Source organism: Capricornis sumatraensis, chromosome 8 (assembly GCF_032405125.1).
Source record: "Capricornis sumatraensis isolate serow.1 chromosome 8, serow.2, whole genome shotgun sequence".
NCBI classification, from domain to species: Eukaryota; Metazoa; Chordata; class Mammalia; order Artiodactyla; family Bovidae; genus Capricornis; species Capricornis sumatraensis.
The window spans coordinates 28146475-28164850 of record NC_091076.1 but is presented as its reverse complement, the minus strand read 5'-3'; the positions used below and the strand labels follow the sequence as shown (position 1 = coordinate 28164850).

Genomic DNA, 18376 nt, shown 5'->3' with positions numbered 1-18376 from the left:
GTTGTTTCTTCCATTAAGTCATTGACCAGGCTCCTCATCACTCTCTAAATGCAAGATAAAGATAGTTTTTAGTAATTTCACATTTGTAAGTATCTGAGTTACCATAAGCCCTACAATCTTATTGTTTAAAGACAAAATTAATTTGCCCCCAATACTTTTTAATCACTGTATTAAATATGTTCTCATCTAAAAACATTACAGGTTTTGTAAGACATCTTCCTTTGATTCCCCACTTTAAAACCCTCTATAGAGGGAGTTGACCAAATTCTCCTATCCAGGGTGTGCAATAGCCCTTTAAGGCGAGGTAAAGAAAATAATGATTCAGGAGCTTTCCTGGAGACCCAGTTTCCTTTCCCCCACAACTCCCCTACCTCCTCTTCTCAATGAGCAGAAAAGCAAGAATTCTGAGAATTGGACCAGAAAAAGAACCAAGAAATCTGTATTCTGACCAAGAGTGGGGCTGTTTTTGCTTAATTCATAAAATGGAGAAGCCAAATCATTGCTGTTTGTTTTTCATTGAAAAATCTGCCAGGAGGTGTAATCGGAAGCCCTTCTCTCTAGGGGAGCTGTCTCCACAGGCGTCAGTTCTTCTACTCCAGTTCCACCCACAACAGTGATGGCAAACACTTCCAAAGAGAGCTTTTTTTACACCAAGAGGGAAAGGACTCTGTCCCCAGCATCCCACTCAAGGGAAAGCTTGTTCTATTATTAAATGATCTGTAGGGAAGGCAGAATGGGTGCACAATGCTTGTAGGTGGAAAATTGGTCTTGCTATGTTGCTTTTGCTGTTTTGAAAATGGAAACACACATCTTTCAAGCCAATTCTAAAAATTCATAAAACTTCATGTTAAAAAAAGTCTTCTAAGATAAACTTATACACAGCATGTACAGGACTAATCGGACATTTACCAACTAGTCAATGAAAGTGTCTTTGGGTGATTAAGTTATGTAAGATTTTTATTGCCCTTTCTTTTTACAATGCTTTTCCTATTTGATATGTAACACTTTTATAATCAGAAAAGGAAATGTTATGCATTTTTAAACCTGTTTTCACAAGAGGTTTCCAGTGTATATTTCTCATTGTATGCTTTTAATAATGCTTTTTAAAATATTAAAAATAAAGCAGATAATCAAAATCTTAAAAAGCGAACAGGTTCACTTTCTTATCTGTTCACAATATTTTACAATAAAATTTGACTTTGTTTTCTCTGCCTTGGATAACACAAAACATGTATATGAAAAATATTGTTTCTCTCTTCTAAATATCTACTTAAAGATAATGTGGTTTTGGATCCAAATAAAAATTCTAAGCTTCAGGACATTTTCTCTTGAGGAAAATCTTCAAATAAATTAGAACCTGAGTCAGCATCAGCCTTTTCTTTACTAGACATGACACAAGTGATAGCAATGAGCTTGCATTTTTTTTAACCTAGAAAAACCTGTTTACTGACCTCCCAGTGTTAGAAAGAGTGAAAGCTAAAGCATCCCTGATGTTTTCTCCTGGCAGGAAAATGTTAGCATTTTAACATTTGGCAAGCTGAAGGTTTTGACTCTGAAAAAAACTTAAAGGCATAGCCATTATATTTTTATTTCACCTTTTATTGAGTTTCCTTGTGTGTGTGTGAATTTATGCATGGTTTTCCACTGAAGTGAAAAATATTTTACATATGTATGTTTGGAGTATCTTTCTGGGAAGTTTATTTTGTTTTGGAAAATATTTTTAGGAAAAAATTATTGGCACTGCATTATAGATATAAAAGTCAAAATGTAACAGATTTATTGCCAGTAATATTTAAGAAAATATTCCTTTAAATTTTTCTGCCTTATGTCAATTTTTAAAATTTATCCCATCCATAAAATAGGGTTCTCTACACAGTTAATAATTTTCAGTTTAAACTGATACCATTTTTAAAAGTATATATATATATATATATATATATATATATATATATACATATATATATATACACATATATTTTTAATCCTGTTGAGCCTGAGTATTAGCCATCACAATGTTAGGGTAAAGATAATATTCAAGAGGCATTATTTCTAGTCTATTGCACTCTCCTCAACATTTTGAGGACAAAAATCCTCACCCTAGGGGCATTAAGCCGAAAATAAATTCCCAAGAATCTCTCCCTAGGTCTTGGAGATGACTGAGAAATTTGGGGCCAGAAAACGCCTCTCCTGAATGGGACTGCAGGTGACAAAAGCCAGGGAAGGGGCTTGGGAGATGTCACTGAGGGATGAGAGACCAGTTTAGGGAAGCAGAGAGGAGTTCAAGACTAGAGAGGTGCCCAGTTCTAGATCACTTCCCAGAAACACTTAATCTTTGGCGGGGAAGGAGAGAGGTGAAGTCCTAGGTAGGCTCTGAAAGAAGACCCAAAATCTTTATTTGGGGTCTCTATGCAGGAAATGGGCTTCCCTGTTGGCTCAGAGGGTAAAGAATCTGCCTGCAATATGAGAGACCAGGATTCGATCCCTGGGTTGGGAAGATCCCCTGGAGAAGGGCATGGCAACCCCTGCCAGTATTCTTGCCTGGGAAATGCCATGGATGGAGAAGCCTAGCGGGCTATCCCCGACGGAGTTGAAAGAGTCCGACAAGACTTGGCGACTAAACCACCAACCACTATGCAGCAATACCAGGAAAGGCGAGAGCATCTGTTCTTTCTCAGCTTAACACTTAGATTTAAGTGCACACAATGAAGCAAGTGAAGCTGATTCTCACCGTCGGAGGGCCAGGCTATGCTCCTTGACACCCCCACCCCACCCCATCAGTCGTTTTGCCTCGCACTTCGGGGTGCCTCTGCAGATGCCAGCAGGGGAACTCGAGGGCTGGCGCTAGGACCCCGGCCGCCGTCACCACCGCAGCCAGGCTGGAGGCCGCTGGACGCAGCTGAGCGCCTTCCCCACCCCGCCCCTACTCCGCCGAGCTCATTAACAGGTGGAATCGCACCCGGGGCGCCTGAAATCCCGCCTGCCTCCATAGAAACAAATCCGGCAGACCCAGAGCACCATCTGGGCGGGCTTTCGATGCGCCCTGCCAGGTCAGCATGACACAGAGCCGTGGTACCCGCGGGATGCGCGGAGCGGCGCGCAGTGACGCCCCCACCCTTTGTGCATCGGGAGGCACGGTCTCAGCTGCCCGGCTCCCCGGCCGGCCTCAGCACCTACCAGGCCTTGGGGCACGTCGACCATTTCATCAGAAGCCGGTTACACCCGCGCTGGGAGGGGGCGGCGGTAACCTGCACCAACATCCTTGAGGGCGCCTTATTCTGGAAGGAGGCACCATGTTCCAGCCCCGAGAGTGTATTCCAGGGGACTAGGAGACCTCGTCCAGGAGTTCCCCAGTCCCGAGGGGCTCTCGCCCCGGCCCCAGCTTCCGCGACCCTTCGGGGGGTATAAATCCCACCTCTCTGCGCCCCGTCGGGCCCCGGAGCTTTACCTGTTGGCTGCCAGCCGAGAAGCGATGTAGCCGCCCGGAATCTGGGTGATGATATAGCCCCAAAAGAAAGAACCGTGGATCATCCCTACGGTTTCCGGGTCCCAGTTGAATTTGGCTTTCTATGGAGTAGGGGAAAAAGAAACAGGTGGAGGGAGATCGTTTAGTCAGGGCTTTGGGCTGGAAATTCACGATCAGTAATTCTTTGCCGAACGGCCCTCACCGCCCGCGGTACTCCCTGACTTCTAGTCGTGGGGATGGCTTAATGTTCGTTTCCTAACAAAATTAAATCTATACCTTCTTACAGAGAAGAAAATCCTCTTTTCAGTGAAAAACAGTGCTCGTTTGAAATGGATTCATAGCGAAGCTGGGTGCCTTGACTTTGCTCCCCGACGACTGCCTGGCAGGTCGGATCACCTCTATGAATGACGAGCCGGCAGGGCTTGAGGTTGGGAAATGAGGACTCTCCGCGAGGAGATTCTGTTCGCTGGCGGGGGACAGAGACACCTGACGGGGGTCCATGTAGCCCAGGCCGACCTGTTCGGCTGCAGCGGTGGAATCGCTGGGAGAATGGAACCCAACTGGGAAAAAGCTGGGGAAGAGGGGCTGGGGAGCTTGGGATGGAACGCGCGGAAGTCGGAGGAGCAAGTGGGAAGGATGGTGGTCCCTGAAAAGTGGGGATGGGTCTGGGCCAGAAAGATTTGAAAAGGCCCAGTGAAACCGGGGGAGTTAGTGGAGACGGAGGTGGCACTCAGGGGTAGTCTGACGAGCAGAAGAGGGGTGTGTCTGAAGGTCCTGGCCTAACTCCGCCCTCGCCAGCGTGGCTTGCCATCCAAGGCGAACCTTAAGTAAACTGGGGCTAACTATCCGCACAGGAAAGGTGAAAGAGCCCTTATTCGGCGTGGGAAACTGGAGACCCTTTTTCTAACCCCTTTGAATAAAATTCTGAAACCAAACGCCCTTTGCACGATCTCCAAGAATAACCCAGGGCCCATCAGCGCTCACAGTTTCCCATCCACAAGCCCATCCCGAATTTATCATCCCAACCCCCAACCCTTGCTCTGCCACTTAAATTCTCTCAGGTCTCTATACAGGAAGTCTCCGGACCCGCGGGTTTCCGGGCCCTTGACTTTGACCGCCCCCCCCACCTCCCTCTAGGCACCACTCAACGCACGTTGTACGATTACGGGAGGGCGGCACTGGATTCCCGGTGACCCTGAGCCTGTCAAGCTCCTCTTTGTCCGCCAGTCAGGGCGGCTCCTAAAGATCTCTTGGCTAAAACTGCCGATAGGTGTGCACAGTTGCTTTGATTTGTTTTTCGGTTTTGTTTCATTGTGGTGATTAAGAATGTTGGGAGAGAACTGCAGAGAGTTGGGGGAAATAATAACTGATCTGCTGCTCTATTCCTCCGGGTAAAAGAAAACTACTTCGATTTAGATTTTACGGACGGTACTGAGGATCAAGTCCTTGTATGAAATCTCTATCCTCAAAAAGCTATTGAGCTTTTTCCACTTTACTATTTTCCACGTTGCTGGGGAGAAAAAGAAGGCCCAGAGAACAGAAGCGGCGTGCTCCAACGTGAACGGGGATCGATAACACTGCCGCGGCCACATCCAGAAGGGCAGGGCTAGAGGGGGCCTTGAAGGGGCAACCACGCCCTCCGCATTCGGCGGGGAGAGCGAGGCTCAAACAGGGGAAGCGGGTCTGCGACACCCCGGGGCCAGCCGTCGCGTACCTCCTTGATCACCTTGCCCCCGCGGTGGATGGTGCTGTTGTTGACCATGTCCACGATGGCCACGCCCAGGTTGCAGCGGATGCCGAAGGAGATGCAGAAGCCCAGGCCGCTCATGATGGCGATGATGTAGCGACGCGGCAGGCCGAAGCACGTGCAGTCGCACAGCGGCGCCTTCTTCTCAGGCACCTCCAGGGGCTTCCCATCCTCCGTCAGCTCGATGGTCTCCCCGGCGTCCTGCTTCTTCTCCAGCACCCTGCGCGGCACAGCGTGGGGAGGCAAGGGCGCGGGGTTTAGGCACCCCGCCTACGCCGGGACCATTCCCAGGTCCCGGAACCTGTCAGAGCTGGGGGAGGGGGGCCCTGACCGCCTTGCCCACCCTCAGGAGTTAGGGAGCTGGGGCCACACCAGACTTCAGGGACTCCCGGGCTCCCTCCCCGCGGCCGCATCTCTTCAACTTTCAATAGTTTATCTTCTCTGGCAGCCAATCCCCCTTCCCTCGGGGATTCACCCCACAGTGCCTTGATCCACATCCATCGCCTGGGCCTGACTTTCCTGTGGGGTCTGCAGTTTGGAAAAGGGTGACCCGAACGGCGCCTTCTCAGCACCTGTGTAGACGCCTCCCCGCCGCAGCGCTCTACCCGAGTCGCTGTCTTACAGCCTCCAGTCTCCCGAGGGCTGCTCCGCGGCGGCGGGCCCAGGCACGCTCCTGCACCCGCGTACCCCTTCCTTTCCGGCTAAGTTAACCCCCCGGGACAGAGGACGCCGGGATACCGTCCCCGGCTGAGCCCGGGAGCCCCCGGGGACCGAGGCCTGTCCCGGCCAGTGCCCCCGCGGAGGTCTGCGAAGGCTCCGTGAGCGTCACGCCCTCTCCCTTCCCCTTCCTCTAACCCCAGGATGCCAGGTCAACGTTCACTCTCCTGTGACACAGCTTACTCTTTTCCCTCTTTTTACTCGAATTTGAAACAAAGGCCTCCGCCGCATATGGCCGACACCAAAGCTTCCTACTGCCAGAACATGAATAATTAATTATTCACAATCTTGCGTCATTACTATCTCAGTTACAAACACCGAAAAATGTCCTGGGCCCATTTCCAAAGACAATGCGACTCCCAGACACACGAACGCGCCCCCAAATCAACTCTGGGAAGATGTCCCACATCAAGGTAGAAGATACCAGATTTATGTTTCTGTTTGTGTGTGTGTTTTGTTAACTTGTGTAGTGTTTCACAAGATTTCACCCCTCTGATTCAATCGCTCTGGGTTTTGTCCTTGGGGGTAGGGGAAAGTAGAGTGATGGAATGGTTTAACTTAGAAGCTGATAGTGCTGTTCTGGTCCACAGTATATCCGTGAAATTTCTATTAAAAAGAAGAATGTGAAGGGTAACACATCCTGAACCTTTGAGATGGATATTTAAACAAAGAACCTCTCAGTTTATAGTTTGCAGACGTTTTCCAATCCACCATGTATCTTGCCACACAGAATCATTTTCATACACATAGAGAAAGCAAAATAGATCAATTTCAAGAATACCTAGCTTGGGAGACAGCTGTTAAGCAATTTGAGGCTACTAGGAAAAAATGTCAGACTTGCAAATTCTACAAAATACAAACTGGGGAATAGATCATAAAGCTAAGTGTAGCTATGTTAGTACTTATTCCTAAAGTCTAATTCCAGCATTAGAGCATATGGCAATGTATTTATTTTAGGAGAGTAAAATTCCATTAATGAGTTTTTTTTTTTTTTCACATTGGCTTCATCTGCTCATATATGCAAAGTTAAACTCTGCACCTGAACTCCCCACTGATGGCAGTTGGGCTGGGAAAGATAGCTCTTTCCAGGGCATCTGTGGAACTGCAGGGCCCTTGCAGTATTTACTGCCGCATAGGTGCATGATGGTGCCTACAAGAAGCCCACCAGAGCTGGAGAGATTGGGAAAATTGGGACGTGCATTAGTCATTTTCTTTACATTTCCTATACATTTCCAAAGGATTCAATTTACCAAGTTTGAAGATTAGCACTCTCTTAGAATCATTTCTCCTTTTGTTTCTGCCCTTTCTTCTTGATTTTGCTCCTGTTATTAAGAAAGGGTGTATTTGTGTCATATTCTTGAACAGATTTAAAGTTGTAAAATTTACAGAATAGTACAGTGACTACAGAGACGATTTAAAATTTTAAAACGTTTCTAACACTTCCAAAGTCATTTGGTTGATTATTATTATGGCTCTTCTTAAAAGCACTGTGATATTTCCCACACAAGAAATAGACATCTAAGAGAGATCAAATAATTAAAAATATATATACATAGTTTCAGATTTAAAAAGAGGAACTGCTATTGCTATCAATTATTGATATATTTTGATTATTCCTTCAGTACAGAAGGAAGATTCCACTGGGGGATTCTCTACTCAAGTGGTTTTGAAACTAAAACCCAGCTTTCTTTCTGCCACTACTCTTCAGAATTTTATTAATTTTTTAGGTGGTTGTGTTATTTTTTCCTTTTTCTGCATTAAAGGAATTTAATTTGGTGTCACTGTAAGCAACAAAAGAAAGGCTCTTTGAACAGGTGCAGGTCATTTCCCAATTGTAAAAAGGATAAATCCTCAGTAGGAAAGGATAAGAATCTGCAGGTACCAAAGCAAAAATCACACACACACACACACAAACAGCAGACAGGTTAATTTAGTGCAACATTCCTGAATTAATAAGTAGGTTTCCAGAACAGCCTCACTTCAGCAATGAGCAAAAAGAAAGATTTTCCGATCGTATTACAATATCTAAGCAACCAGGGTTTAAGGAAATAGCTCTGCAGATTTTTTTTCATGCTGAGTCCCAGGCAAACATAGGTTTGCTTTCCCTTACCTGTAGATCTGGCCGAGGGATTTTCCAGCAAAATTCTTTAGCCCCTCTTTTCCTGGTGTCAAAATCCTTTGTTTTACCGACTCCATTCTTGCAAAGCTTGGTGTCGGCTCTTGCCAGATTTAAATAGAGATCTCTATGAAAGGCGAGAGTTGCGCATATTGTCTTAATCGCTTAAGGTAGTTGTAGGTGTTGTTTTTTTTTTTTTTTTCCTCCTCAGCAGAATGGTATCGGTGTGCCTCTTGCTAGAGTGCTAGTGAGAGAGGGGAGGGAGAGTGAGAACGAGAATACAACAGAATAGCTGCATGCAACCCACGGGTTTCCTAATAGGAGAGTTGGTAGACACAATCAGAAAGTCTCATTGGAAGGGGAGGATCCGGTGGCAAAGGGCGCACGCAGTGCCATGGTATTTGAGCGGGTGCAGATGACTCCTTGTCCTGGAAGTCAGTCCTCTCGAAAACAATGTAAATCCTCGGTTTTAAAAGCCTTGTTGCTGACAAACCCTCTGCCTTTCTAACGCGGGTGGAAATATCACAGAACTCTTGTGTAAGGACGAAGTCAAAAGAATAGTACTTTTTAAAATGGTGCCTTTGCTGTAAGAAGCAGAGCACCTCCGAAACTCATGGGAGCATCTTAGGTCTCAGGTGAGCGATGCCGCTGTTAGTTTTCCCTTCTTGCCCATGATCTGCTCCCATCACGCCAGCGCAAACTCTGCTCTGCGGTAGAGTCGAATTAAGATGGAGAAAGCTTGCTGCTCTTTGAGGACGTGAGTAAATAACAGATACACTGTTGTGATTTGGGCAGCGTCAGGGAAGATTTTTTCAGCACCGCTGACAGCGCCCGGCTGGGCGCTTCTTGGCAAAATGGTTCAGCACCACGGACAGAGTAAGTCTTCGGAAAAGGGGCGGTTTCTTTTGGCTGGTCAGGTTGCCAACTTTCTAGGGGAACTGGAAGGATGGCCCTGAACAAGGACCATACTGGGGATTCAGGAATGGATGCTATGGAAACCAAGTGAGAAGATGTCATCGTCGCCAGGGTTTGCAGGGAGAATGGTGCATTTAGCTCTGCAAGGGAGAAAGATTTTATTAAAAATTGACAAGTTACTTCTAGTTTGCTACATTTTACCCAGCATGCTGATGCCAACTCTGACTGTTTCAGGGAAGGAAGATTACAACATATTTTACTTACTTTTGTGGGATTTGGGGCACCTGGGCTCCCTTTAAAATAAATTGTATGTACACAAACTGCATAATTATATTGTTCATGTATTTTGTTTTAACCCCTAAAAGGTAAGAGAAAAAAAAAAAAAAGGTAGAAAGGAAGAAAGAGAAGGAGGAAGCAAGAAAGAGGAATAATAGAGACAGAAAAAGGCAGAGAGAGGGAGAGAGAGAGAGAGTAGATAATTTTTTTTTTTTAAAGAATAGTTGTTCCTCAGTGATCTTGGTTGAATAAAAGACAAGCAGTTTAATATAAATTCCTTGGAATTGTATGCTTCTTCACTTTTAACTAATTTTCAGCACACAGACTACTAAAATATCAATATATTGAGGACATTTGTGGCTACACCTTGTGCTTTTTAACAAATTATTGCTGATGATATTTTCAAGATTTATTTTAAATTACAATCTTTTCAAATATAAATTTTTTATTTTGTAACATCTTCTTCTAAAGCAGAATTACAGAGACATTCGTGAAAGGCATTTGCTCTCAGGTATGTAAGTATGGCACCAATGAATCTATTTCATTAAGCAAAGTGAGGAAACTATGCAAGATTAATGTTAATTATTAATGCATTTGACATGAATCACAAACCTCTTAGATGTAATTCAGGCAAATAGTTACAAAACAGATTGTCCTTGAGCTACATTCTCAAAGTCAAAATCCTTGAATTTCCTTTAAACCAACAGGGGGAGTAGATTTTTCTTAGGGATTCTGGTACCAAATCTCAGAAATATGGATCTAAATACAGAATCATGTAAGAATATTCTCCAGATGGGCCAAATAATACAATGAATATGCATGTACTGAATGGATAGTGGAAAAATTTCAAAAGTAGCTGAGTCCATCTGCTATTATTAAATTTAACATTTATCAAATTATATTTTATTAAGAATATAATAAAGGAAAGGATACTGGAGGGCATCTTTCTCTTATTTTGATGTGCATTTGTGTGTATATATATATATTCTATTAGTATACTAAACACGATTTTCCTAAAACTCTGGAATGCCTCAAAACAGTATCCATCCCCAAAGGTGATCAACCATAAAAAGAAGGGGGGAAACATTAAACTACCTTATTCCAAACAACCTTCTTCCAGCTTATCAGGACTTGACTCATCTAGTGCTTTTCAAAGTATCTGTTTTTCAAATCTTTCATGACCAAATTCATTAAATTTAATTCATTTAGGGATTTCAGTGATCTTGAAATTCCAGAAAATTATATACAAAATAAAAGTCAGATAAATATCTGTGAAGTTAAGATGGTGATATAAAAAATGATTTTTCTAAGAATTCCTGCCTAAGTTTCAGCCCAAATAACTAGAGATCTAAATCACTAGCAAACCTGATTGCTCAGTGTCATATATATGTGACACAAATCCAACACAAAAGCATTGTTTGTAGTGTAAAATAATTACATTCACCTCATTGAAATCTTTGTCATTTGGCTCTTCTCCATTCTCTTGATGAAAGGGTAAGTGTTTGAATCAGAATTACTGCTAATATTCATTTATTCATTTTAAAAATAATTATTTAGTGCTCAAAATTTCACTAGGTTCTGGGACTGTTCCCTGAAAGATCTCACAAACTACATGGGAAATAGACACATAAATACAATTACAACTATTTATGGGTGAAATTGGACAAGTTAAGTAAACCAGCCTGGAAGTGAAAGTGTACGGAAAATATTTCAGGAAGTGATGTTTCCTTGTCTGTCTTAAAAAGTGAAGAGAAATTTAGTCCTATAAAAATGATGACAGTCCAGGAAATTGGGTGGGGAAAGATGATGGCACTTAGAGAGATCCCAGCTGAGGGGATATCTTGAGCAAATTCATAAACAAGGGGAAAATGTTGTATGTGAAAAATTACAAGAATTGTTACTTGACTACCATTTAGGCTATTCTTAGGTTAATAGCTACACCCAATATAAGAGACATATATTCAGATATTACTTACTAATCTGACATATTTTCTTCATTCATGCTCCCCAAATCCGAACATTAAATATGTACCTTTGTGATCTTAATATCACCAGCTTTCATTTTATGCAAGGAAATGTTCATAGGTATACAAATGATATTAACTTAGGAATACTGAAAAAGTCTTCCATTATCTGGACACCTTCCCTTACCCTTAATATTCCATCCAATTTTAGCCTTGAATTGCATTATTAGACAATTCTTCTAAGAGAATTGTCCCCTTTCTCCAAGCACTGTTATCAATAAAAGGAGGTTTCATTGACTATAACTAATGTGTGTAGTGTTATAATTTATGAATGACTTTCATTTACATGATCTCATTTACTCTTTATAATGATTTTTCAAACTAATTTCATTCCCAGTTTTTTTTTTTAAATTCATTTCCAGTTTACGGAGGAGGGAAATGAGAGTTAATGATTTGCCTGAAGTCATGAAACCAGTGATGAAGCAGCAGCATGGATTAGAGTAGTTTTTCACCATTTAAGATCTTGTTAAAATACAGATTCTGACTCAATAGTTCTGCAGTGGAGACCAAGGTGCAGCAATTCTAACAAGTTTCCAGGGCTGCACCCCTGGATCACAATTTGAATATCAATGGTGCAGAGTAAAAACTGTGAAATCAGCTGACTGTGTTTGGATCCTGGTTCTGCTGATTATCATCCCTGCAACTTTGAATCAGTTACTTGGTTTTAATAAACTGATTTTCTTATTTGTAAAAAATGAAGGCTTGCATGTAATCTCTATCATCCCTTCCACATGTAAAATTCTATGACTTTTTCATTAATTTATTCATTGATGTAAAACAGTATTTTTTCATTTCTTCTACCCTAAAATTTTTTTTATTATATTTGAGTTACATGGCTAATAATGAACTGAAAAAAATGTCCAATAGAGCAATATATTCCTTTCTGAAAGTTCTATCTTCTTATATTTTAAAGAAGTCAATTTATTGCTTGTGTTTTACTAGGTATTATTGTTTTATAAGCAACTGTTTAAATAATTATTATCATCATCAAATTTTGTGTTCTTCAAAATTACATAAGATATTACCCAATAGCAGTGTTATAAGTTTGCATTTGTTAATATTTTTGTGTTAGGAAATGCTTTTGAGAGATCATTTAAATGTCTTGCAAATGTTGCCCTCTGGTGGAAGGATATGTTATCATTTTAGAAGCAATTGTCTATGTATTAATAATTAAAACTGTTTTCTTTCTTTCCTTCCTTCATTTTTTCTCTCTTCCTTTTTTTTAAAATTATTTATTTGGTTGCACCAGGTCTTAGTGGCAGCATGTCGGATCTAATTCCCTGAAACAAAAGTAAAAGTGAAGTCACTCAGTCCTGTCGGACTCTTTGCAACCCAATGGATTATAGCCTACCAGGCTCCTCCGTCCATGGGATTTTCCAGGCAAGAGTAGTGGAGTAGGTTGCCATTGCCTTCTCCAGGGGATCTTCCCTACCCAGGGATCGAACGCAGGTCTCCTGCATTGCAGGTAGATGCTTCACTCTCTGAGCCACCGGGAAAATCCTGACCAGGGATCAAACCCCAGCTCCCTGTATTGGGAGCACAAAATCTTAACCTCCAGGGAAGTCACTTCTTCTTTTCTTCTCTACTCTTCCTTTCCCATTTCCTTCTTCTTCTTTTTTTGGTACTTGTTAAGATCTACACCTAAAAATATGAAGTATCCTTTGTGGGCAATGTGTTTCCAATTGTGTGACCAAGTACTTAATGTCCTTGGAAATAATTCGGTTGTCTGGGAATCCCTCAGTTAATGAAAGAGTCATTATACTTCACTCTGTTAAGATTTAGAAATGACATGGCAATCATGGGGGTAAAAATGGGCTAATGTTTTTTACTCACAATAGAATAAGTTGTAATAGCTATAAGTTTTTTGAAATAGTAATGTTTGATTTTCCTTTTTATCATAATTAATGTTATTTATCAATCACTGGTAAGGTGTTTCTAAAGCAAATTTATTTTGAAGAATATTTCAACGAGACTAATTCTGAGGCTGTTTTGAATGCAATATTTTCTGTTTACTATCAACAAATATTCACCCAACAAATATTGCACCCACTGTGGGCTAGGTGCTTTCCTGGGGTATAGTAAACTAATGGACTTAGTACAGTTTCTAGCTTTCTATACAGGTTGTACAGCTTGCATATTCTTAAAGAGAAAACTGCTTTGAGAAGCCTTTTTATAGTATGACTTTATTTGACTTTGCATTCTTTAATCAATGTTCATTCTAATTACATACTTCTTTCAGGCTGAAGCATTGCAAATTAGCCCTAGGATTCATCTGTGACTTTTTTCTTACTAAGGGTTTTTAAGTGGACAGTTTTTAGTTCAGCTTTATTTGACTTTCCTTTGCAGTGTTAGCTTTAGAGAAATTACCAATAAATTATGGTACAATTTCTTGAGAACCAGAGATAGAAGAAATAATTTAGTTTGTCTTATTCACATCTGTGTATATAACTCAGTACTCTGCACTTCTATATTTAATGGCCTAATATGAATTATGTTTTGATTTACCTGTGGTCTGTCTGATTAAAAATTTGGAAGTAGGAAGTTTTAAATAAATGTAAACTGTAATCAAGTATATATATATATGTATTAACTACCAAAATACATATTAGTCTTTTCTATGTGCATCTTACTCTCTATAAATAAGTTGCCATTAGAAAGATATATACATTTTATGCCATTCCTTTCCTTGTGTACCCAAGGGGAAAAAATCCTTATTCACTTTCACAGCATTGTGCCTTGGAAAAATCCAAGTGTTAAAGTGAATGAAGACCAACTATTGTTCTTCTAATTTCAGAAACATATTCCTTGTTTTGAATCCCATACTATCGGAGAAGGCAATGGCGACCCACTCCAGTACTCTTGCCTGGAGGGTCCCATGGGTGGAGGAGCCTGGTAGGCTGCAGTCCATGGGGTCGCTAAGAGTCGGACACGAGTTAGCGACTTCACTTTCACCCTTCACTTTCATGCATTGGAGAAGGAAATGGCAACCCACTCCAGTGTTCTTGCCTGGAGAATCCCAGGGACGGGGGAGCCTGGTGGGCTGCCATCTATGGGGTCGCACAGAGTCGGACATGACTGAAGCGACTTAGCAGCATATATACATAGAGCAAAGGGATATATTACAAAAGGATTTTGAAAACATTCGCTTCTTTAAACTCTCAAAAATTTTTTCTTAAAGTAAAAGGTATGATTGAATTTAAAAAATTGGGAAAAATTAATAAATAAGAGGTGCCACTTGTAAAGAGAATGAAATAAATACTTCAACATGAAGAAGTCTAAAACAGAGAACACCCTGCCTTAATGGATTTTACAGACTAATAAACAGACAAAGTGACAAGTATTATAATATGGAATATTTTTATGGTCTGATGAAATATTACCTAATTGAAATCTCTCTCTCCTATAAGGACGCTATTTTGCCTTTATCATCATTCCAGATTATGGGATATTATATTCCTCGAAGGAAAGCATATAACGTTATTGAAATCTCCCACTTGGCTACACACACCAGAGACTGTCAATTTAACTTCTTCACTCTGTTTTCTAAGTTACTTAAGTAAGTTATGAGAGGCAGAAGGTGAAAAGCTTTCAATTTTAGAATATTTAAAGTGACACGTTCCAAAGTAAATATATGAATACACAGTTTGTTAATGGTATAGAATATTTAAAATATACACTGTTTAACTGCTGTAAGCATACTCTGGTCAAGTAGTAATTTTGGAAAAGAAACAACAAAAATGTAGTGAAATGCAGTGGCGGCTATTAATGTTTTTTAACTGCTGCCCTCTAGTGCTCAAATAGAGAATTTTCTTTGGGCTAAAAGGGCTAACCTAAGCGCCGAAGAATTGATGCTTTTGAACTGTGGTGTTGGAGAAGACTCTTGCGAGTCCCTTGGACTGCAAGGAGATCCAACCAGTCCATTCTGAAGGAGATCAGCCCTGGGATTTCTTTGGAAGGAATGATGCTAAAGCTGAAACTCCAGTACTTTGGCCACCTCATGCGAAGAGTTGACACATTGGAAAAGACTCTGATGCTGGGAGGGATTGGGGGCAGGAGGAGAAGGGGACGACCCAGGATGAGATGGCTGGATGGCATCACGGACTCAATGGATGTGAGTCTGAGTGCACTCCGGGAGTTGGTGATGGACAGGGAGGCCTGGCGTGCTGTGATTCACGGGGTCGCGAAGAGTCGGACACGACTGAGTGACTGAACTGAACTGAACTGAACAGCAGGTTGGAGAAGGAAATGGCAACCTATTCTGTTGTAACCACTCGCTCTGGGAAACAAACTCACTCAGAAAGATAATCCAGATAGTGGAGTGCAGTTTATTACACCAGCGGGCCCAAGGCAGAGTCTCCCCTTAGCCAAGGACCCCAGCCAGTTTTTGTGAAAATCTTATATACTCTAAGTGTACATGCCCAAACCACCTCGCCAAATTTCCTGAAACTAGTCTGAACAAAGAAAAAGAAAGATATAATCAAAGTTAACCCGTGATTCATATGCTTTAAGCCTAGGTAGTTAACAGTGGACAATTATCAATAGACCTGTGGTCATACCCCAATAAGCATAATAGAATGCATGATTCTATTCGGTTACACAGATAATTAGTGTATTATTTTAGGCGACTGAGAGTCTAGGTAGGAGCCCTGGGGCTCTTCCATCCTGGGACTTGGTTTTCCAGTTGATATGTCATTTCCATAGATACTGGGCGTATAGCTCAAAGACCACAGTCCGGCCCAAGATGGAGTCCTGCTTTCAAGATAGAGCCTGTTCTGTCTGTTTCCTCCAACTCCAGTATTCTTGCCTGGAAAATCCCGTGGACAGAAGAGCTTGGCAGGCTGCAGTCATGGGGTCTCAGAGAGTGGGACACAACTGAGCAACTAACATACACCAGGAGGTTAATTTTAATTCTTTAAAAGTCAATAGGAAAACATGTTTCAAATAATATTTATATGTGTGGTTTTTCTGTTAGTACAAAGAATAGCAGGGCACTGATAAATCATAGTTGAATAATCCTATGCCATCTACACAATTGTTTGTGCCTGCTAGTGGGGTTACAATAATAGTAAAAATACCACTGGTGGCTCAGTGGTAAAGAATCTGCTTGGCAATGAAGGAGACATAAGAGGCACAGGTTCAATCCCTGGGTCGGGAGGATCCCCTGGAGAAGGAAATGACAACCCACTCCAGTCCTCTTGCCTGGGGAATCCCATGGACAGAAGAGCCTGGCAGGCTGCAGCCCATGGGGTTGCAAGGAGTCGGACACGACTTAGAAACTGGACATGACTTAGTGACTGGACATGACTTAACTACTGAGTATTAGCAGGAGATTCACCATTACAGCATGGTGAGAACCATAATGGGGAGGTTTTACTGTGTAAATTGCAGAGACTGTGATCATTCACTGAGATCCTGAGTGCCAATACCTTCGGTCATCCATTGTGCTTTGGTTGCTGCTGCTGCTAAGTCGCTTCAGTCGTGTCTGACTCTCTGAGACCCCATGGATGGCAGCCCACCAGGCTCCCCCGTCCCTGGGATTCTCCAGGCAGAAACTGACTAGAGTGATTTTCCAAAATTTTGAGTCAATGAATCCTGTAATTGGGAAGGGTTAGTTTTAAATTTATGCTAGATCTGCTTCTGTGACTTTACCCTCATCCTGGTGTTTTGTTGTTGTTGTTACTGCAGGCATACATAATGGGCTGCCTCAGGGAGATAACCTGAGCCTCCCACCAGTGAAGGACTGTAAGGAAATGAAACTAACATCTTCCCCTGCCTGAGGCTTGCCCTTGAATAGTCTTTTGTTTCCTCATTTCAGTTCAGTTCAGTCGCTCAGTCGTGTCCGACTCTTTGCGACGCCATGAATCACAGCACGCCAGGGCTCCCTGTCCATCACCAACTCCCAGAGTTCACTCAGATTCATGTCCATCGAGTCAGTGATGCCATCCAGCCATCTCATCCTCGGTCGTCCCCTTCTCCTCCTGCCCCCAATCCGTCCAGCATCAGAGTCTTTTCCAATGAGTCAACTCTTCACATGAGGTGGCCAAAGTACTGGAGTTTCAGCTTTAGCATCATTCCTTTCAAAGAAATCCCAGGGCTGATCTCCTTCAGAATGGACTGGGTGGATCTCCTTGCAGTCCAAGGGACTCTCAAGAGTCTTCTCCAACACCACAGCTCAGAAGCATCAATTCTTCAGCAGTCAGCTTTCTTCACAGTCCAACTCTCACATCCATACATGACCACTGGAAAAACCATAGCCTTGACTAGACGGACCTTTATTGGCAAAGTCATGTCTCTGCTTTTGAATATACTATCTAGGTTGGTCATAACTTTTCTTCCAAGGAGTAAGTGTCTTAAATTTCATGGCTGCAGTCACCATCTGCAGTGATTTTGGAGCCCAGAAAAATAAAGTCAGCCACTGTTTCCACTGTTTCCCCATCTATTTGCCAGGAAGTGATGGGACCAGATGCCATGATCTTAGTTTTCTGAATGTTGAGCTTTAAGCCAACTTTTTCACTTTCCTCTTTCACTTTCATCAAGAGGCTTTTGAGTTCCTCTTCACTTTCTGCCATAAGGGTGGTGTCATCTGCATATCTGAGGTGATTGATATTTCTCCCAGCAATCTTGATTCCAGCTTGTGCTTCTTCCAGCCCAGCATTTCTCATGATGTACTCTGCATAGAAGTTAAATAAGCAGGGTGACAATATACAGCCTTGACATACTCTTTTTCCTATTTGGAACCAGTCTGTTGTTCCATGTCCAGTTCTAACTGTTGCTTCCTGACCTGCATATAGGTTTCTCAAGAGGCAGGTCAGGTGGTCTAGTATTCCCATCTCTTTCAGAATTTTCCACAGTTTATTGTGATCCACACAGTCAAAGGCTTTGGCATAGTCAATAAAGAAGAAATAGATGTTTTTCTGAAACTCTCTTGCTTTTTCGATGATCCAGTGGATGTTGGCAATTTGATCTCTGATTCCTCTGCCTTTTCTAAAACCAGCTTGAACATCTGGAAGTTCACGGTTCACATATTGCTAAAGCCTGGCTTGGATAATTTTGAGCATTACTTTACTAGCATGTGAGATGAGTGCAACTGTGCGGTAGTTGAAGCATTCTTTGGCATT

The 18376-nt window shown here is 42.3% G+C and overlaps 1 protein-coding gene across 1 annotated transcript in view; it reads right to left on the bottom strand.

Annotated features, from left to right (window-relative positions):
- SLC17A6 (solute carrier family 17 member 6) overlaps positions 1–8123 on the bottom strand; it is a 38450-nt gene extending 30327 nt beyond the window's left edge. Inside the window, exons 1-3 of the mRNA XM_068977829.1 lie at positions 8038–8123; positions 5178–5430; positions 3446–3564 (exon numbers count right to left, since the gene is read on the bottom strand). Of these exons, the coding sequence (XP_068833930.1) occupies positions 3446–3564; positions 5178–5430; positions 8038–8123 (458 nt within the window). The remainder of the gene's footprint in view (positions 1–3445; positions 3565–5177; positions 5431–8037) is intronic.
- Between the last annotated feature and the right edge of the window lie 10253 nt (positions 8124–18376).